Raw genomic sequence first — 22168 nt, 5'->3', positions numbered from 1 at the left:
TATCCTTATCATATGCTTACATTAGAGCATCGCTCTAACGATTAGGCTTACACTTCCTATGTCGGCTATCTTGCACTCACCATTATCTCCCGTCTTTACATAGCCATGATCATTAGATGTATAAGTCAAGAAACACTCTCTCGATGGAGTTATATGGAAAGAGGCACCCGAGTCGGCTATCTTGCACTCACCATTATCTCCCATCTTTACCCAGGTGCACTCTTCACTCGCAAGATTTGTGCCTGTTGTTCACAAATGATCAGGATCTCCTCTACACTTGTAGCTACGACTGATGTGCCTTTTTCATCAGGAATCTTCCTGGGTTCAACATCATTACCGACACCTTTGTTCTTCTTGACGTGTCAGCAATCCTTTTGGAAGTGTCTAGGTTTCCCACAATAGAAGCATGTCAATTTTCCTCTAAATTTACACTTGGTTGGGGACTTGGATGGGGACTTGTCTCTTCTTTGTGGACTTCTTTGTTGGTTCCTTCCTCTACCAGTATGTTGAGTCAAGTTTGACTCTGACAAGGACAATTTTCTTGTCCTTCCTTCTTGTCTCCTCGTTCAAGATGCTTGTCTTCACAGCTTCTAGACACAAGTTCTCTTCTTGACACGAGGTGCTGAGAGTTACCAGCAGATTCTCCCAGTTGTTCGGCAGGGTACACAATAGAAGGATGGCCTGCAAGGCATCCTCAAGGGGAAACTTGGTTGCCACAAGTTGGTTCACATACTCCATGAATGTGCTTACATGCTCCACTATGCTTTCTCCATCCCTGTATTTCAGCCTTACAATGTTTCTCATCAAAGATGTTTTGTTGAGGGCGTTCTTCCTCTCATATAGATTTGACAGCTTCTACCACATCTTGTGGGCCTTTGTGTCGTTCACCACATGATGAAGGACACTTACATAGATGTACTGTCAAATGGTGTCCACCACCTTCCTATTAAGAAGTTTCCATTACTACCCCCATGGGTATTTCTGCTCGGTCGATGGGCTCATACAGGTCTTTAACTATGAGAAGGTCTTCCATCTTTATCTTCCAATCTGCATAGTTCTAAGAGTTTAGAATTATCATGTTGGCATAAAAGACCGACTCCTTCTACTTTGTATCCTAGTGTGAACTCGTCCATATAGTTAGGGCTTACTATATAAGTGATAACCTAACGTTGTAAGCGATTATCACTTGATCATCTTGTACATTGAGTCTCTAAGAAAGAGAGAAAAAAGAAATAAAGAGAGCTTCCATTAAAGCTTCATCTGTGTGTATCTATCATCTGTCTATATCTTATTGCGTTCCCTCTGTGTTATTTCTTGAGCATAAACGACAGGTCCTCACATACATTTCCGCGCACATCTATCTTTCAACTGGTATCAGAGCGACTTGCTACTCAACGGCAACAAATAGAAAAAAAAGGAGCTAAAAGGAAAAAGACCATGTTAGCAAATCTCACTTTCAAAAGAATCATGACATCAACATCCGGTACAAGAGTTGAAATCCGAAAATTTGATAGCAAAAACTTTGCCCTATGGAAGGAGATGATGCAGGATGTACTGATTATTCGAAGACAGGTCGAGGTCATTCGACACTCCGAAAAGTTTGCTTCAATGTCAGCCGATGAGTAGAGATCAATGGACGAAATTGCACGCTCCACCAATCGAATGCACCTAGCCGAAAATGTCTACTTCAGGTATTACGCTGCATATTTATTGATTTCCCCTTCTACTTGCCCTTTACAGGATGTCTATCTTTACCAACGGCATCAATATTATGCCTATCCAATGGTTTTTTCCCCTTATCTATAAGCACTAAACTTTGATTTTTCATATTCATAGATTGAGTTCCTTTATACATTGGGTTCAAACCTTGTAGTGAAGCCTCTTTATCACATGCTCTTGTAGTGAAACCTTGTAGTGAAGACACTTCAAATTTAAAAAAAGTATTTTCATACAAGGTGTGTTCATAAGCACCCATCCTGGCCTCTTATGACTTACATTCCTGTAACATACAAAAGATCTACACTTATTTGTAGCATTTGCATATGGAGATACCAACACTTTACCCATTTGACTCATCAACTCCTGTAAAAGTAGGCATAAACAAGGAAATGTTACAATCCACTATTACCCAAAAAGGGCTCTTGTTTCAATAAAGTATGATAGTCCACTGCGGGAGACCATTGCATAACATGCACTAATTGTTTATCAAAGAACAAGTGAACTTTATCCAGCAAAGTAATTCGTTGTTCAAGGGAACGAAGTACTACATCATAAAACCCTTGTGGTCCTACATACATACATACATACATACATACATACATACATACATACATATATATATATATATATATATACCATATCATGCACATCCTCATGGATGCATTCTCGGGATCCTTGGTTGCCTCGGAAAAGGTTTCCGGTTCTCAAACAATCACCACCTTCATCATAAAGGCATAATGGTATGCCATATACTCATCATAGCCAAATCAGCTAACCGTGTTTTTCTCTCGGGTGGAGCGAGGGAGCTTCTCGTTTGCTGAGGCTAGGGCTTTCTTCGCTCCATTTGTCCAGATGATTGGGATGTCCAGGCCTTCAAACTCACTATCAAGGGAGTGAGTGGAATCATTGTCGATCGGATCTTCATATTCCTGTATCTTGGCCTTTCCTTTATCTAACCCTAGACTTGTTTGAGATGTGCTTTGGTGACTCGGGGGTTCTTGTGGTCCGCTCAGCCTTGTCGTAATCAAGATTTCTTCTAACATGTGCCTCAATCGATCTTCCTCTTCTATCTCTCATTCTGCCGAATCCGAATCGACTGGTATCGGAATCGACGTCGTCTCTGGTTCATACCAAGATGCAGATTCGTTGAAAACGTCTCGACTCACCTGAAATTTTTGGGTGGATGGATTGTAACATTTGTACCCCTTTTGTTCGAGTGAGTACCCTATGAGGATACATTTCTCCGACTTCGGGTCTAGCTTTTGTCACTTCTCGTCAAGAATATGCACGTACACAATCGATTCGAATATTTGGATATGTGATAGATATGGCTTCTTTCCGAGAAACTTCTCATGAGGGGTTACGGCATGTACCCCAAAGGTTGTACATCTGTTCATGAGATAGATGGTTGTGCTAGCTGCTTCTGCCGAGTACGATTTCAACGGGTTCTTCTTGTTCATGATGGCCCGTGCCACCTCTATTATGTGCCGATTTTTTCGTTCGGCTACTCCATTTTGTTGACATGTGTGTTGGCACAAGAATTCTCGTTGAATTCCTTCCTTTTGGAGATACGCTGTAAATTCGTCTGAGAAATACTCCTTGCCCCCATCCGATCGAAGGCATCAAACTTGCTGACCTGTTACCTTTTCGACTTCCTTTTTGAATTTTTGGAAGTGTCTAAACACTTCGCTATTTTGCCACATGGGGTAAATCCAAATGTGCTTGGAGAAGTCGTCAATAAACACGACATACTATCAGCATCTGCCGAACGTGCCTGTCTATGCTGGTCCCCATACATCTGAATGTACTATTAGGATTTCGGTCCCTCCAGATGGGATACAAGTACCCGGCAACGGAAGACCCGGTGAGAACCGGATGACGTAGGCCTGGTGAGAACCTCTCACCGGATGAAGGGACATATAGGTAAATATGTTTCTGAGAGCCCATTGGGGCTATACTTGTAAATAGTCCTAAAGTCATATTAGTATAAATATGACCTAGGGCAAACAAATTTAGGGTTGTAGATCATTGTTGTTGTCATATTTTGTGTAACTGTTGTACAGAGCGTAACAGAGAGCGAGAGAGAGAGAAACAAAGTAAGAATCTGTTGGAACCGCCGCCAGGCGAAGAGTGTGAGTATGAGCTCACTGCCTCTATGCCCCCTTGTTGTATTCTTTGACATAGTGATAGTTTGGAGTCTGTAGGCTCCCGTGGTTTTTCCCATTCAGGGTTTTCCACGTTAACATACTGTGTACTCTCTGTCACTTATGTGTGTTCGTGCATTTACCTTCATTGCCCATTTCTTCTGTCTTTGATTATCATTAAGTGATCTAAGTCTCGGTTGTGGCCGAAGAATATTCCACATTATTCTCTACAAACTAGTATCAGAGCAAAACAACACAGAAAATGGAAGATTCATTTGGCGGCATGTTCAAGCTCACCGGCTCCAACTACTCAGTGTGGAAGTCCAAGATAAGGGACATGCTCGTGGTCAAAGATCTCTGGCTGCCGATTAAGTTCGGGGACAAGAGACCGGATAAGATTGACGCCACGGTGTGGGAGGTGATGCACATTGTTGAGAGACAAGCTCAACATTTGTGCGTAATACGATGCGTAACCAGTGCGTAGACTAGGTGCATAAAACCGGTACGTAGACCGGTGCATAGAAAGGCCGTATCAGTGCAGACCGAAAGGCCGTTAGAAAGATATTCCTCGTAAGGAATAGTTTTGGGAGTAAGTGTCGAGGCTCATTTATGATCAGTCAAGTACTGTCAGTACTTGTGTCAGCCCACTATCAGGGCTTGTATAAAAGTGCTCACTGAGCACATCCTATGTACAGATTGAGTATTATTTTTCAAATTTAAGTTCTAGTGTTACTCTCTCTCTGTCTCTTCTGTGCGTACTGTGAAGACCTAAGCTTTCCATTAAACCTGTGTTTTCTGTTGTTCGGTTTTCCTATATTGCTTCCGCACGTCATTCTTTTCATGGTATCAGAGCGCGAGGGTTGAGAACCTCTGCAACTGACTTTGGTTGAAGGAAAAACCAACGAAGAAGAACAAGGAAAACGATGGATAGAGGAATGGCTAGCTCACTTCCAACGGAGAAGCTCAACAGAACCAACTACGCATCTTGGTCCTACAAGATGCACCAGTACCTGCTTGGACATGGTTACTAGAGTTATGTCGATGGAGCAAATGACACAGCACCCGATTCAACACACAAAGACTTCCCGGCGTGGGAACAATCGGCGAGCAGAGTGCTATACTGCTTCGCATCTTGTGTGGGTGAACAATTGCTAAGCTACGTTCGGGATGCAAAAATGCCGAAGGGTGCATGGGAAAATCTAAAGAAGATTTTTGCCACGAGCACCACAGCCAGGAAGCTTCAGCTTCGACAGGAGTTGAGCAACCTACGACAACGCGATTTGTCGGTGGCTAACTATACCTCGAGGATTAAGGACATATGCGACTCCTTAGCTTCCATCGATGTTAACATCAAGGAAAGCGAGATGGTCTAGGTCTGTCTTGGGGGTTTGGCGTCAAAGTTCGGGGCGTTCCAAACTACAGTGTGTACCCGGGAGAATACGTCGTCCTTTTTTGACTTATAGTCGATGCTCCTGGTAGAGGAGAACCACGCGGGTGCGTCGACGAGCACGCACACTGACAACAAGATGTTGTACACGGAGGGAGAAAGGCCCCGTGGTCGTGGCGGATGAGGCGAGTCGGTACGCAATGGAGGCGGCCGACGGGATCAAGGAAGAATGCATCGAAGTGATGCCGACAGCAATTCTGAACCCTCCGGAAACAGCGGGGGTTGAGGCGACGAGAACCAGAAAGGGAAATCCGCCACGGAATGCTGGTACTGTGGCAAGAAAGGCCACAGGGAGAGCAAGTGCTGGAAGAAGCGCGCCGAGTCAGAGAGGTCTGGTTCCGGACATACCGACAAAGGAAATCAGCAGCGATCGCACTATGCCGAAGGATCCGGAAAAGCCGAAAAAGGGGTCAGTCTTCGTGACGAGACACGAAGCAAACTCAATGAAACAGTCCACCCCAAAATCAGACAAGGTGTGGTATGTCGACTCCGGCGCGTCAAACCACATGACGTGCCACAAGGAGTGGTTCTCATACCTTGAGAAACCGACGCAACCAGGAGTAGTCGCAATTGGAGACAACACTCCGCATCCGATCGCAAATGTCGGTGAAGTTCCCTTGAGCCATGTCAGGCAGAAAGGGAAACTTATGAACGTGTTACACGTCCCGACCATCACGAAGAATCTGGTGTCGGTCGGGCAGATCGTCGACCAGGGGATGCAGGTTCGATTTACGCATCTTGGGTGCTTCATTGAGGAAGAAGGCCGTATTATTGCGCAAGGGCACAGAGATGGGAGGATGTTTATCCTCACGAAGGGACAAAAAGTCGAGTCGGACATCGACTTATGGCACAAACGGATAGGCCACGTCAACTACCCACGGCTTCAAGACCTGTAATCGAAACAATTGGTGTTTGGATTGCCCAAATTTAGTGGCCGGAAGGCACAAATTTGTGAAGCCTGCCAGCTTGGGAAGCAACACCGTCTTCCTTTTCCCAAACGAGCGTAATCGGAGCCGGAATAAGCTAGACTTGATACACTCTAATGTGTGGGGGCCGGCACAAAACGTTAGTCTTGGCAGGAGCCGATATTTTGTCTCCTTCATCAACGACTACACGCGGCACACGTGGATCTACCTCATTGAGAGGAAAAGCGAAGTCTTCGACTGCTTCCGGGACCTCAAAGGGTTCGTGGAAACGGAAACAGGAAGAAAGATCAAGTGCCTGCGGTCGGATGGCGGAAAAGAATACTTTTCCGGTCAATTCAACGGTTATCTACAACAGATGGGAATTCGGCGCGAATTCAATTGTAGATACACGCCGGAGCAAAACGGCGTGGCCGAGAGGAAGAATCAGTCAATTGTGGAAGTTGCACGCGCAATGCTGGAGGAGAAGAGCTTGCCCAAGTTCTATTGGGCCGAGGCGGTAAGAACCGCTGTATACATCCAGAACCGGATCGGAGAAAAAGTGTCGGCGCACGAGCTATACTTTGGAACAAAGCCGAACTTGCGACACTTACGAGTTTTCAGGTAGCATTGCGTATGTACATGTGCCGAAGGAGAAAAGGATGAAGTTGGACGCAAAAGCCGAGAAGTGTATCTTGGTCGGCTATTCGGACGAGCAGAAGGGTTATAAGTGTTATAACCCGCGCACCAAACAACCGCGCGTGAGCCGCGACGTTGTGTTTGATGAGTCTGCGTCCTGGTACTTGCCTCCGACTCCGGACCTCACCTCCAATCCGAGTTCTAACGATGAGGACAACGAGGCCGAGGTGCCTCCGGCTGAGCTTGAAATCGGGACCCCCAAAGAGAGTCCGATTTCGGTTCGGTTAAGTGGACCGAATGGACGATTGAGTCGGTACGACCAGTCCGATGAAGAGTAGGAAGCCGAGGAGAGGGCTTACGCGCAAAGAGAAAGGGAAGAAGAAGGTGTCGGATTCCGGCGCGGATAGGAACGGGTTGGACCAACGCGAGTCCGACTTCGAGGGAAGAGGCAACGGGCCTTCAGGAACGAAGTCCGCGTCGGCCAAGAAGACCTCGACATCGGCAAATGACCGATTGCGCCGATCTACCCGCCAAAAGAACCCAGTTGTGCGGTTCGGATACAACGAGTACATGGCGCATCACTATGCGTACATGACCCGTGTAGCGGAAGTGCGTGAGCTGGAGAGCTACGTAGAAGCGGCGAAGGACGCGAATTGGCGCACCGCAATGGAGGAAGAGATGCACGCATTGGTGGAAAACGAGACCTGGGACCTGGTTGACGCACCGAAGGGTGGGAAGCCGATCGGATGTAGGTGGGTGTACAAAGTTAAGTACAACACCGAAGGCTCGGTCAACCGATACAAGGCCCGGTTAGTGGCAAAAGGCTACGCTCAGAAACACGGCATCGACTACGATGAGACGTTCGCGCCGGTCGCAAAGATGACGACAGTCCGTGTTTTGCTCGCAGTAGCCGCGGCCAAGGGGTGGCATCTACATCAGATGGATGTAAAGAATGCATTCCTACAAGGTGAGCTTGAGGACCAAGTGTACATGGTTCAGCCCCCCGGATTTCACTCCGGCCCGAACACATCAGTAGTATGCCGATTGAAGAAGTCCCTTTACGGACTGAAGCAAGCCCCGCGTGCCTGGAATGCAAAAATCACGCATCGGCTACGTTGGATGGGCTTTGCGACGTCAAAATCGGACTCCTCATTGTTCATTCGGAAAGGTCGACTCGGGCCGGTCAGTATTTTACTCTATGTTGATGACTTGGTCATCACCGGCGCCGACCTAGGTGAAATCAACCGCGTGAAGCTCTAGCTTACGGCATCATTCGACATGAAGGATCTGGGGAACCTTCATTACTTCCTCGGGATCGAAGTGATCCGCACCCCCGAAGGCATACTAATCAGCCAACGTCATTACGTGCTGAATATGCTCTTCAAATTCGGGATGGCAGACTGTAAGTCCATCTCGACTCCTCTGGACAGAACTGTCAAGGTTCGCCCCAATTCCGGCAAGGTTTGCGATCTGACAAGGTTCCAACAAGTTGTCGGAAGCCTTATCTACTTGACCATCACCCGACCCGATCTCAGTTATCTGGTCGGGGTGATCAGTCAGTTCATGGCGCGACCTACCGAGGAGCACCTTCAGTGTGCGCAACGCGTACTGCGGTACGTAAGCAGCACTAAGGACCGCGGACTGCTATATCGGACCGATACAACCCCCCAGTTGGTCGGCTACACTGATGTCGACTGGGCCGGCAATGTTGCCGATCGCCGATCCACATCCGGACATGCGTTCTCTCTTGGGAGTGCCGCGATAGCGTGGAGTAGCAAGATGTGCGCAACGCGTACTGCGGTACGTAAGCGGCACTAAGGACCGCGGACTGCTATATCAGACCGATACAGCCCCCCAGTCGGTCGGCTACACTGATGCCGACTGGGCCGGCAATGTTGTCGATCGCCGATCCACATTCGGACATGCGTTCTCTCTTGGGAGTGCCGCGATAGCGTGGAGTAGCAAGAAGCAGCCGACAGTTGCACTGTCGAGCACCGAAGCCGAGTATAGAGGAGCGGCTGTCGCAACATGCGAAGCCATTTGGTTGAAGCGGCTACTTAAGGATCTGCAGGAGGAGGTATCCGATCCAACGACGATCTACTGCGACAACCTCAGCAGCATCCAACTCGCGAAGAACCCCGTCTTCCATGCACGGATCAAGCACATTGAGGTGCACTACCATTTTGTCCGAGAGCGTGTCCTTTCTGGTGAAGTCGAACTTCAATATGTTCCGACGGATCGGCAGACCGCCGACATCTTCACCAAGCCTCTTGGTCTGGACAAGTTGCGGCAATTTTCGGGTGCGCTTGGGTTGCATCACTTCGACATGCCGAACTTGAGGGGGAGAAACGTCCCAGATGACCACGAAAGGGAGCAGGAAAGGAGCGGAAAAGACCTCGGATTGGCTGAAGAAGCCGAGAGCAGATCCGTGGAAGAGTCCGAAAGCGGACACAAGGGGAGTAGCCGAAAGAAAGAGCCAACGCCAACCAAGCATGGGGGAGATGACACCGTCAAGAGCGAGAAGACCAGAGACGAGTTGGAGATAGCCAACTCGGATGAGAGCTCGGACGAGAGCGAAAACCAATCGGAGGTAGTCGAGTTGGTTCGGATGTTTGATTCAGATACACTGAATCAACAGAGGGCCATGCGGAAAAGAAGGCAGCAGGAGAAGCGCCAACACCGCGAGAGCAAGGGATCTGTGAAGGGTCGTGGGAATAGACAAGTCGACCAGAAGGGTTGAAGCGCGCGGAGTCGAACAGGCCGAGGAGCGCGAGCGAGGCGTGGAGCTAGGAGAAGCCGGAGCATAGGTCCGGCACAGCAGGCGGAACCTCAAGTTGAGCTTGAGGGGGAGTGTTGAGAGACAAGCTCAACATTTGTGCATAATACGATGCGTAACCAGTGCGTAGACTAGGTGCATAAAACCGGTACGCAGACCGGTGCGTAGAAAGGTCGTATCAGTGCGTAGACCGAAAGGCCGTTAGAAAGATATTCCTCGTAAGGAATAGTTTTGGGAGTAAGTGTCGAGGCTCATTTATGAGCAGTCAAGTACTGTCAGTACTTGTGTCAGCCCACTGTCAGGGCTTGTATAAAAGTGCTCACTGAGCACATCCTATGTACAAATTGAGTATTATTTTTCGAATTTAAGTTCTTGTGTTACTCTCTCTCTGTCTCTTCTGTGCGTACTGTGAAGACCTAAGCTTTCCATTAAACCTGCGTTTTCTGTTGTTCGGTTTTCCTATATTGCTTCCGCACGTCATTCTTTTCACACATGAAGACAACGGAAGGGGATACATCCGGTGCTTCATCGACATGAGCATGCACAACAACTTCAACGAAGAGAGCAAGGCTCATGAGCTCTAGGAGAAGATCGGCATTATGTTTCAGAACAAAAATGGTTTCGGTATTCCAGAAGCTAGTGAGGCATCGGTACCAAGATGGCTCTAGTATGGCGGAGCACATGAATGCCTTCCAGGGACTGATACACCAAGCAACCTCGCTGGATGTACCTCTCACCGATGAGGTAGTAGCACTGCTCCTGCTCGGTTCCCTCCCGGATAGCTGGGAGACGTTAGTTGTCACTTTGGGCAACGCCGGGCCGGTAGGGAAACAGTTATCCCTAGCAAGAGTCAAGTCGAGGTTGCTAGATGAGGAGGCGCGTCGGAAAGACAAGGATACGAGCTCCAACTCCAAAGTGCTCCTTACCGAATCAGAACGCGGAAGACAAAGGAACCAGAGTCCCTAGAACCGGGAAAAGTCGGGGACACGATCAAAGTCAAGGGGGAGGCCCACCTACTTCTATTGCGGCAAGCGGGGGCACTTCCATAAGAACTATCGGCATTTCCAGAAAGACAATGAAACCGACAGTATCGATTTGAAGCGGTCATTAGACCGGAATGATAAAGACTGGAGAGGACTGGACCGGAAGGGAACGACAGCAATCACGGCAAGTGAAGAAGAGTTGATGCTCATCACCGAGGAGAGTGAGTTGAACCTTGCCGGCGACGAGGCAACATGGGTTGTTGATTCCGAAGTGTCGTTCCACCTTACCCCGGACCAGAAATGCTTCTCATCCTACACGGTCGGTGAGCATGGTTGTGTCTGGATGGGGAATGAAGGGACATGCCGAATTATCGGCATAGGAGATGTGTTGTTGACGACATCAACCGGATGCAAGTTGCTGCTGAAGGATGTCCGACACGTTCCGGAGCTTCGACTGAACCTAATATCAACCGGTCAGCTGGACGATGAAGGCTACACGGGTAGCATCCAGAACGGTGTCATGAAGTTCTGCAAAGGGAGCCTAATAGTGGCTCGAGCCCGGAAGGTCAACACACTGTACCTGATAAATGCCCAGTCATGCCCGGAAGAAGTGAACGTGGCATCCAACACTGCCTGTGAGCTGTGGCACAAGAGACTGTGTCACATGAGCGAGAAGGGGATGAAGAATCTTGCCAATGACAACCTCATTCCGGTGAAAGACGTGCATCTTGAGAAGTGCACCGACTGCCTGGCCGGTAAGCAAAACCGGACCTCCTTCCGCTCAAGGCCACCGATAAGACGTAATGCACCACGAGAGCTGGTGCATACTAATGTGTGTCAAGTGGACACAAAGTCACATGCCAGATCACAGTACTTCGTGACGTTCATAGACGGCCACAACCGAAAGTTGTGGGCTACACCGTTGAAGACGAAGGATCAGGTGTTATCCGTCTTCAAGGAGCTCCACGCAAGAGTGGAAAGAGAAACCGGCCAGAAGCTAAAGGCGGTTCGAGCAGATAACGAAGGAGAATACCGGGGTCAGTTTGAGCAGTATTGTCGCTCGAAGGGAATCCGGCTCGAATTTACCATGCCGAAGACGCCGGAACTCAATGGGCTAGCCGAGAGGATGAACCGGACCAGGAGTATGCTAGCACATGGAAAGTTACCCAAGACATTTTGGGCTGAGTCGTTGTCGACAACGACGTATGTGATAAATAGATCACCCTCAGTACCCTTGGACGAAGACACACCACAGAGAGTGTGGACTGGTAAATGTCTTACCGGCATCTAAAGGTGTTCAGGTGTCTCGCTTACATGCATGTTGCAAAGGACCGGAGAGCAAAGTTGGATCCAAAGTCCCAGCCTTGCATATTCCTCGGATACGGCGATGATGAGTTCGGCTACCGAGTGTGGGATCCGGTCGACAAGAAGGTTTTCCGGAGTCAAGATATTATCTTCATGGAGGACAAGACCCTTGCCGATTGGGAGTCGGAGAAGAAGATAATGATCGAGTGGTCGAGTTTTCTGTAGTACCGACATTTGATCGGGTTGTGGTGATGACTCGGTCCGGCAGGGTGGCTCCCCCTTCTACCGAACTCCCTCGGAGGCTTTCTAGCCTCTTGCCAATGATAGGAAGTGAGTTCTCGGGTCGAATGACCCTGTCGATGTTGGCCGAATCGACCTCTATTTCCTCGGCCGAATCCTCTTCTATCGTCCGACTGGGAGTAGAGCATCCAACAATAACTAAGTTACAAAGAGTTGGTTCAAATACCAACTAATCTAGGGCAAGTTTTTTTCTGCTAATTACAAAACTAGCCTAGTATGGTGTCAACTGGCTAGTGTGAACACTATACTATCTCTATGGGAAGTTGAGTTCGATTCTCAACAAAAATCGTCACTCTTTTAGTCCCGCAAGGGGTTGGGTTACACACAACCGGAATGGTTCGGATTAGCATTTTTTTGCCATTCTATTTCGTCTAACTCTCCATGTAAATTGTTGTGCTTTGCTAATTCACTAAGAAGAGAAGAACGTCTTGTAATCCTCAACTGACTTTGCACTTCAATGTAATTACAAGAGGAAAGTTCTAATACTCTATCTAGTCATTATGATCATTCTGTCAAAATGGTCATCGATGATTGGAGCGCCTACCTAGAAAGTGTGGATGGACATATACATGCTCACATCCATGCATGATTGCCACTTAGCATTCATGTAGGCATGCCATTTGGCAATCATGCATTAGCCTGTACAAGGTAGCTACATCTCAAAATATTATTTCTATAGCTTAGATTATCTATGGAACCCATATCACCTTTCACTTTTTTACGATGGGAACATGCATACTCACCACCTTGGTTCCATGTTTGGAATTTCATAAAAGAAATATGGGACTTTGACTTTGCACGTGATTGTACCAATGTTAGTTGAGCATCTAAATTCACATCAAAATAGATATTGCAATTCTTCTCTAAAATAAATAAACCTGGCCAAAATAGTTCTTATTAAATCATTATGAGTAGGTATTAAATCCAAATTTTGATATGGCAATTCTTCTCAAAAATAAGTAAACCTAGTTGAAAGAGTTCTTAACAAATTATTATTAGTTATAAAATCCAATCCACAAAATTATATGAAATTTGATGTAGGATGAATTAGACGTGCGGAATCAATCCAACAAGATCAAATCTGCGATTACGACTCATTTCACCATCTTCCCCCCCTCATCTCATGACATCTCATTCAATGTATCTACACGAGTTTTAACATCGTAGCTTCCAAAAGGTAAAATTAATATAATTGATATAAGTGAGAGATTTAAACCTAACCACCCTTATTATGAATTCACCAATGTATTTTATAATATGATCTTTTGGAAGTTGGATGCCTTTTATTTAATTCATGTCCAAACGTTTTAACACGATGTGATTATAACACACAAACTTAGTGTCACACAACTTACATAATCGACAACCTCATTGTTTTACAAATTAGATTACAGAGGAAAAGTTCCAACTGCAGATATACATACATTATACAATCCTGATAGAGAAACTCTACTTTACTTAGCATAAAATACACCTCCATAGTTACGTGGAGCACTTTACATATAAGAGCTACAATTTCCATAGATACAGGTAGATAAGAACTTCATTCTCCTTCCTCTTATAGCTAAGGAATAATGTGGGTAGTTTTCTAATTTTATGTTCATCCTTTGAGGCCCAATGTCTTTGGCTACTACTCCACACGTGATTAAGAAAGAGTTGATTGGCTTGGCTGACATGTCTATGGCATCTCAAGAGGAAGCATGAAACTGTGGGAGAGAGAACACCTCAATGAATCCTTGCATCAAAATGCTTCCAATTTCGAGGAAAACTGCTTCCTAGTGAAAAAAATAGTAGTACAAAATGCTGTACCAGGGGGGCAACTTTATGACATTATCTGGAGAGCTTCTCTAGTTTTGCCCATTATCTTCAACACGGAGGCTGCTATATGAGTTGCTGTGATGCCAGCCTCTGCCATCTGATCCACTGGTGAGCCATGCTCGATGTAACGATCCGGAAGAACAATGGGTCTCCACTGAGAAAAAACATTTATTCATCAGATCATAACAATGTGGATTCATAGAACTCATCTACAATCAATTATATGGAATTCATCCACAACAATAGGCATTGCACAAGGTCCTTCACAATACATCCGCAATGTTAGACATCCATAGCATATTCATATTCATACACAACAAATATAGGCATTCATTAGATTGTCCACAATAATGGGCGTTCATCACATGATCCACAACAATAGGTAGTGTATTCATTAGATTGTCCACAATTATGGGCGTTCATCACATGATCCACAACAATAGGCAGTGCATCACATTATCCACAACAATGGGCAGTCATTACATCATTCCAAAACAAAAGGCAGTCATCACATCATTCCACAATAATACACTTTCATCACATCATTCCCCAACAATAGGGCAATCATCATCAGATCATACACAGCAATAGGGGATTCATAACATTATCCACAAGCAACAGAGGAAAGTAGCAATCTTCAGTCAGTTACCTTCATCTTCCCATCCAAGAGACCATCTAGCGCCATGAAATGAGAAACATGTGACCCAAAGCCTCCCACAGAACCTTCTTCTGCAGTAAAGACAACATCATGGTGCCTTGCAAGCTGTCTGATGAGTTCATGATCAAGTGGCTTGCAAAATCTTGCATCAGCCACTGTTACTGAAACCCCATGTTCTTCTAGAAGCTTCCTGGCAAAAAGTAAGTTTTGCACAATAGTCCCATAACCCAAGAGTGCTACTTGTGTTCCTTCTGCCAATATCCTTCCTTTACCAATCTGCAAAACAGAGAGAATTCATTACACAATAGATTTCCACGTACACAATGGGTGTTCTATAAATGCTGCAAGGCATGGATCAATGCAATCATTAATCTCGCCAACATTTTACATAATTTCAATTCTAGACTATTGTATTGGAGTTCATTAGGACCAAAACTAAACCATTCTATCCATCAGTGACTAATAATAGACAGTTTGATTTAATCATCCCTAATTGCTGAATTAAACCTAGGGGTATTATAATGATTTTTGAAAACCCAAGATATATCAAAAAAAAAATGCAATAAGTTAATGATTCAATTCTGCGAAAGGATTGTGCATCATGTTCCACGTTGTACAACATTTAGTAGCTTATAACAAACAGATATTAAGTCAAGGAGATGAGAAAGCACATATACATACACACCTCTAAAGGAATTCCTTTGTTCCCTGCAGGGAGCTCAACACCTATGCCATTGCCTCGAGGGTACCGGAAACAACTTGGACGGTCATCAATGGCCGCAGCTGTGGCCACCATGTGAAACAATTCAGCCTCATCAGATGCAGCCATCACAATCATGTTGGGCAAGCAAGCCATATATGTAATATCAAACGCTCCACAATGAGTTGGACCATCAGCTCCTACTAATCCTGCCCTATCCATGGCAAACCTTACAGGTAACTTCTGAAGATCAACATCATGCACAACCTGCATACATGTGCTTTAGAAGTTTTAGGATGAGAGTGAATGAGAACCATATAGCAATATTATTGGCCATAAGTAATACAATAAGGGGCAATCAAAACCATAAGCATTACATTGATAGGGAATAAGATCCATATCTTTGGGCCATATGTATTAGAATATTTATTGAGAAGCAATGAGAGCCCGCTGTCATTATAGCAGTAACTATTATAATGCAAGGCAATGCAAAGCACATGAATATTAGACCATAAGCTGTCTTAGAATGAGAGGCATTCACAACCATATCATTAGAGCATAGGTATAAGAATGGGAGGTGATCTGAACCACATCATCATTCATTGTACCTGATCGTAGGCTCTTTGAAGGAAGGAAGAATAGATTGCACAAAAGGGTTTCAGCCCTTCACAAGCCAGACCAGCAGCAAAAGTTACGCCATGTTGCTCTGCTATCCCTACATCAAAGCATCTTTCTGGGAATCGCTTGTGAAACATGTTAAGGCCGGTACCTCCTCCCATGGCAGCATGAATAGCAACGATTTTGGAATCCACTTCAGCCTGAGCAATCAATGCGTCTGCAAAGTATGTGGTGTATGCTTGGGTTGGAGCTTTTGCTTTGAATTGCTTTCCAGTGGCAGGATCAAATTTTACCACTCCTATTCGAAAAATATAACCCGTTTTTGCTTGTCAAAGAAAGACAGACAGACATGTAAATTCATCTGTGTCTCGTCTTTAATATTCATTTTGCTTTGTCAAAGAAAAAAGTACATGTACTTCGTTGATGTCTGTCTCATGGAGCAAACTTTCGATTATCAAAGAAAGATCAAAAGTAAGTACATGTACTTCATCAATGCTTTGAGGATCTTCTTCTTTTTTCTTGTAAAAGAAAAAAGTACTCTGTAATTAATTCATCGGAACCCAAGAGAATTATTAACCAGAGTCCGCCGCTTACCATGATATTTATCGGGGGCCCTCTCAGCATATGGATAGCCACGACCTTTTTCTGTCACAACATGAATCAATACAGGGCCTGATGTATCGGTAGCTTTCACTTCCTTTAAGATCGTAACAAGATCGCTTATGCTGTGTCCATCGACCGGACCAATGTAATAAAGACCAAGCTCCTCGAAGAGTGTTGATTGTGAGCCACTGATCATGCCTCGAGCATATTCATCGACTTTGGCAGCTAGAGAATGCATCGATCCACCAACTTGCTTCGTCATAGTCTGAAAAAAGAAAATGATAATGTTAGGATGGTCCCCTTCTCCTAATTACATACTTCGCCTAATTAATGAACAGGATTTGTTAAAGAAAACATGTAGTACACACGAGGTTTACACTTGAGGTCCACACCGAACCATTATGTTGGTAGAGGGATGGGATGGGGGATGGGCAGTTTGGAAGTGAAGAAAGAATGTGCATGATTTGAATTACCTTTGCGACTTCACGGAGCTCGCGAAGTGGCTTGCTTGATTGTAATCTGCTCAAGGCACTACTCAAGGCCCCCACAGGTGGTGCTGGGCCATCAAGGGTCGCAGTAGGCAAAGAGACTTGCTTATTATCATTCAGGATGACGATCAGATTTGAGTCCACATATCCTGCATTATTCATGGCCTCGTAAGCTTGTCCAGCTGTCATTGCCCCATCCCCTATCACAGATATGACATGATTCCTCCTGCCCATCAGATCTCTCCCCACAGCCATACCTACATCATACAAATTTGCCAGTAATTGTACGTAAAGGCTGATTTTTAGCAATTAAAAGGACATCTTGTAGAGAATAAGTCTGCAATTAACACATCATTTTGGAAAACCTTACAGAGAATATGGTGTTATAAATTCATCATATCAGACACCTTGTAGAGACAATGGTAATATATCATTCCTTTGGGCACCTTGTAGGGACTTAAATCCATAATAAAATTGGGAATATCTTATAGAGCCTATGGCAATACACCATCATCCTTTCGGACGCCTTCTAGACTAGGGCATTTATTCATCATTTTGGACACCTTGAAGAGACTGTGGTATTATATACCTAGGCCAGCAGATATGCTTGTTGAGCTATGTCCAGCACCAAAGGCATCATGGTCACTTTCTGCGCGTTTAGTGAAACCCGAAAGACCATCTGTCTGTCTAAGTGTGGGCATCTTGGATCTCCTTCCTGTCAAAATCTTATGAGGGTAGGCCTGCATGGAGAAACAGTTAAAGATCAGGAACCTAAAACCTTCCTCCATTCAGACATATCACGATAAATGCATTAACTGCATACATACGTACGTACGTACTGCAACCAAACCATTAAACGCATGCATACAACATACATGTCAAATCAAGTCATTACTTTAAACACTTGCAAATCACAATCAACCCGTGTTCAGTTAAAAGAGATTACTAGATGGACATACATACATACATACATACATACATACATACATACATACATACATACCACAACGAGAGCATTAGACACATACAAACGTACATACATACATACATACATACATGTGACAATGAAGTCATGAGTTTCAAACACCTGCATACGACAATAAAGAAAACATGAGCTTGAAGTGCATACTTGATGGCCTACATCCCACAGGATCTTGTCTTCTGGAGTATCAAAGACATAGTGAAGGGCGACTGTGAGCTCTACCACCCCTAAACTTGACCCCAGATGGCCTCCTGTTGTTGAAACGTTGAATATCACATCAGATCTGACCTCGTCTGCCAGTTGCTGCAAATCCTGTTACAGAGAAAGTAAAAAAGAAAAAAATGGAAGATCCTGTTGTTGTTCTTCAGGTGGAGAGGCTAAGAGAATTGCTTTCTGGAATCCTTGAGGAATCTTACCCTAATACTCAGATTCTTCATGTGAATAGGATAATTGATGGTATCGAGAAGAGGCATTCGAGGTTTCTCCGAGAAATACTCGCCCTTCCCCTTCTCAGAGATTGAAGCTTCGCACACCTGCAAGTAATAAGAAGAAGAAGAAGAAGAAGCCAGAGATAGGTTAAAAGTCGAGATTTTAATGAGGGATAGAGAGACAGAGAAGAGAGTTTTGTTTGTTTTACCTGTTTCTGAACCTTAACAGAAGCTTCGTGTGAAGCCAACCTGAGTTGAATGGAGGAGGTAGGGGGTTTATGCAGCAGGAAGTGGGAGAAGGCGAACAGCTGGTCTGCGCTTTGCGTGGCCAGGAGGAGCCTAGAGTTGGCTGCTGGGAAGCAGGTGTGCAGCTGAAGAACCATTTTTGTTGGTACGCACGCAGAGATCAGAAAACAGAGGAGAGGGAACTTCAAATAGAGGAGACTGACTGACTGACTACTGGAGGAGGAGTAGAGCAGTAAGGCCCGCCCGCTGATGCTGCTAGTGCTGTGTTAGGAGTTAGAAGTATGTAGTAGTAGCAAATGGCTGTAGTAGGAAGCAGCAGCAGGAGGAGGAGGAGGAGGAGGAGGAGAAAGCTGCAGTAGAAAGTAGACTGTAGTAGTAGTAGTAGTAGTAGTAGTAGTAGAAGAAGAAATGGTAGTTGAATTGAGAGGATGTCACACGATTATTTATACATACATATATATATATATATATATATGTACACACTATTACGTATGTATACTTATGTCTCTATAATACGTACATAGAGACATAAGTCGGATATACGTACGTACGTACGTAATAAATAATGTATGTATTTCGATAAAAAGAAAGGCAAAAATAATACATATGATTCATGAAATAATAACGTCGGTTTAAAGACCCGACCCAACACGAGAGAGAGACAGAGAGAGAGAGAGAAGAGTGTGTGTGATCTGAGAGACGTCTGTCTGTCTTCTTTTTTCCCAAAAAAAAAAAGCACTGCTTCGCATTAGTTAGCAAACCGACGACGTCTGTCTTATTAAGAGCTTCTTCTTCTTTTTCTTCTTTACGTCGTCCCATATACATACATATTGATATGTATATATATTATTTATTATATATGTGTACATATGAAACAGCAGAAGTTTCTCTCTGTCTCAACTATTTATGTATGTATGTATGTATGTATATAACGAAAGTTCGTAACTAACAAACAGCGTTGAGTTGCAGGGATCCATCCATGTCACATGATGGATGGATGGAATAATAGATGGAATGGATGAATGGCACGCACGCCCCACAATATGTATTGTATCATGTATGTATGTATGAGCCAGAGTCCAGACCCCTAACTAAGTAAAATAAACAAATACGCTCGTGTTTTATTTAAATATCCACATAATTTAATTTATCTATTTAACATTTCATCATAATGACATCATCTCCAATTATGTATCTGTTACACAAATTTCTTCATGGCTATATAATCATAATACTTTTAGTGCACGTGCCCAACAAAGGACACACACTTTCGTGTAAGATTTTCTTAATACGTTCATCTCTCCTTTCTGTTTATTTATTCCAACATCACTGGGAAACGAACAAAGCCAGCGCCAATTGAGATATGGTAAAATTTGTCATGAATGACAACATTATGACAGAATTCACCACGCTAGACCCGAACTAAGCCTTGGATTAATAAACATTTAGCCACCTTTGGTTGTTACTAATGGCTTTATTCAACACACAATAATAATACATCCCAATGTAGCTCCAAACTAAGCCTTGGATTAATAAACATTTGGCCACCTTTGGTTGTTACTAATGGTTTTATTCAACACACAATAATAATACATCCCAATGTAGTTGCAATACCTAAACCACCACTAACAACCGACCTTACATAAAACCTTTCGCATTAAAAGGAAAACGAGTTGAAATAGTTAAACCACCACAAAAATAAAGCATACACGGAGCTTCTAGTATGGTGGGTCTAGCATGGTGGGATTCCCATTTGCTTGCTTCCTTCCCAACATGGCTGGTTTTATATGGAGTGTATTGGGTTTGTGATTTGCTATCGCAAGCATCCTTCTCCACCTATTCCATTTGGATGTGGTGCAAATATGATTAGTCAACAATTCAATGTTCCTCGTGGGCAATATAAATAGCATTTTTCTAAATAGTTCACATGGAGTGTTGCTACATTCAATCTTTGCGTGTATCATTTGCCTAGGTAGAAAAGAGGGGATTTTGCATTAAAATTGTCTTTTGATTTTTGTTGTGTAGTGTGGAGGGAGAGATGAAAATTAACCATAATATTTTTGTTAAGTGGGTCGGAGGTCCACCCCTCTATCAACTCATTAATGAATGAATACAACATAAATGCATTAGAAAATGAGAATCAAAAGTTTTGAGAAACTCACATTGTATTGTTTTCTTTCTTAACCATTGTTTTTTCAAAGGGATATGAAAAGTTAGGATCTAAAACCTTTGACTCAGTAGCACCAAAATAAGTTGAAAGTTATGTGGAATACCAATAGTTGAATTTGTGTGAAATGTCAATCATTAATTAAATGGCTTCTACTTATATTATCGGTTCATTAATGGCATGGTTCTTGGTTAGACTTTGTTGATTGAAGATTATTGTCAATTAATTGTTGGTTCTTAGTTTAATTAAATTCATGACTGATCAGTACCACATTGCTCAATCAAAGACACACAAGCCTTTGATATAATCTAACAACCAAAGAAGGAAAAAAATATGCATTAAGGGTTTAGTTAATAGCATAATGTCTAAGGTATATCACTTAGCCATTAAACCTAGATCTTGATTACTTGACAACAAAAACTTGTGAGAGGTACCAACAGATCTACATTGCTCCAAGGGCTAGGGGATGACGACCCAGAAGCACTGGCAGCAATGTTGTCCCCATGCGACTCCTTGTCCCTTCCCCCACAAGATCCTTAGCTCGTGTTCTCCACCCCGATGGAGTTGCAACCACATCTTGTACTATCCACCCCAGAGGAGATGTTGGCAAAGGCCCCCCTCAAAAAATGTCTATGGTAGATACAATCGCGGAGGTGCCCAAGGTGCGCATCTTAGTGCCAACAAGAATTAGGCTCTACACTGAGGAGCTCGGTCTCACAGTGGTGAAAGTGGTTTATGAGGGACTCCCTAGGCAGTGTTTCATTTGCAAACAGAAAGGACACCTAGCTAAGGGTTGTCATCGTAAGATTGAAAAGGGAAGCTCGGGACCTCGAGCCTCTAGGAAGGCTGCATCAACCAAGGGTGACGAGGCTCCTTGGAAGCCCGTTAAGAAGAAGGGGAAACTTGGAAGCCTATATGCGGCCTGCCCCCCCCCCCCCCCCCCCCCTCTTAAGGCCTTCCCTTAGAAAGAAGTCCCACTACCTTGTCCCCAGCAAGTGCGGACGAGCAACCCTTGAAATGGGTGGAGATCCTCTCAGGGAGTGCGGAAGCACATGACCTACAGGTGAGAGCTACCAATAGGTTTACATTGCTCCAAGGGCTAGGGGATGACGACCCAGAAATGTTGGCAGCAACATTGTCCCCATGTGACTCCTTGTCCCTTCCCCCACAACATCCTTAGCTCGTGTTCCCCACCCCGATGGAGTTGCAACCACACCTGGTTTGGCGAGGACTATTTGGGATAAA

General features: G+C 44.6%; 1 protein-coding gene across 1 annotated transcript; it reads right to left on the bottom strand.

Annotated features, from left to right (window-relative positions):
* Positions 1-13573: 13573 nt before the first annotated feature.
* Positions 13574-19039, bottom strand: LOC147861005 (putative 1-deoxy-D-xylulose-5-phosphate synthase, chloroplastic). The gene is made up of 10 exons (XM_087323316.1): positions 18720-19039; positions 18499-18615; positions 18230-18394; positions 17690-17840; positions 17086-17357; positions 16604-16877; positions 16000-16307; positions 15377-15658; positions 14683-14967; positions 13574-14187 (listed from the first exon to the last, which is right to left on the bottom strand). The coding sequence occupies exons 1-10, from the start codon at positions 18891-18893 to the stop codon at positions 14038-14040; spliced, it is 2178 nt and encodes a 725-aa protein (XP_087179442.1). The 5' UTR covers positions 18894-19039; the 3' UTR covers positions 13574-14037.
* Positions 19040-22168: the final 3129 nt, after the last annotated feature.

The sequence above is a fragment of the Azolla caroliniana genome, unplaced genomic scaffold (assembly GCF_043228905.1).
Source record: "Azolla caroliniana isolate FFs.n. ecotype wild unplaced genomic scaffold, voAzoCaro1.0.p SCAF_8, whole genome shotgun sequence".
Taxonomy (NCBI): Eukaryota; Viridiplantae; Streptophyta; class Polypodiopsida; order Salviniales; family Salviniaceae; genus Azolla; species Azolla caroliniana.
This window is presented reverse-complemented; position numbering and strand designations above follow the sequence as displayed.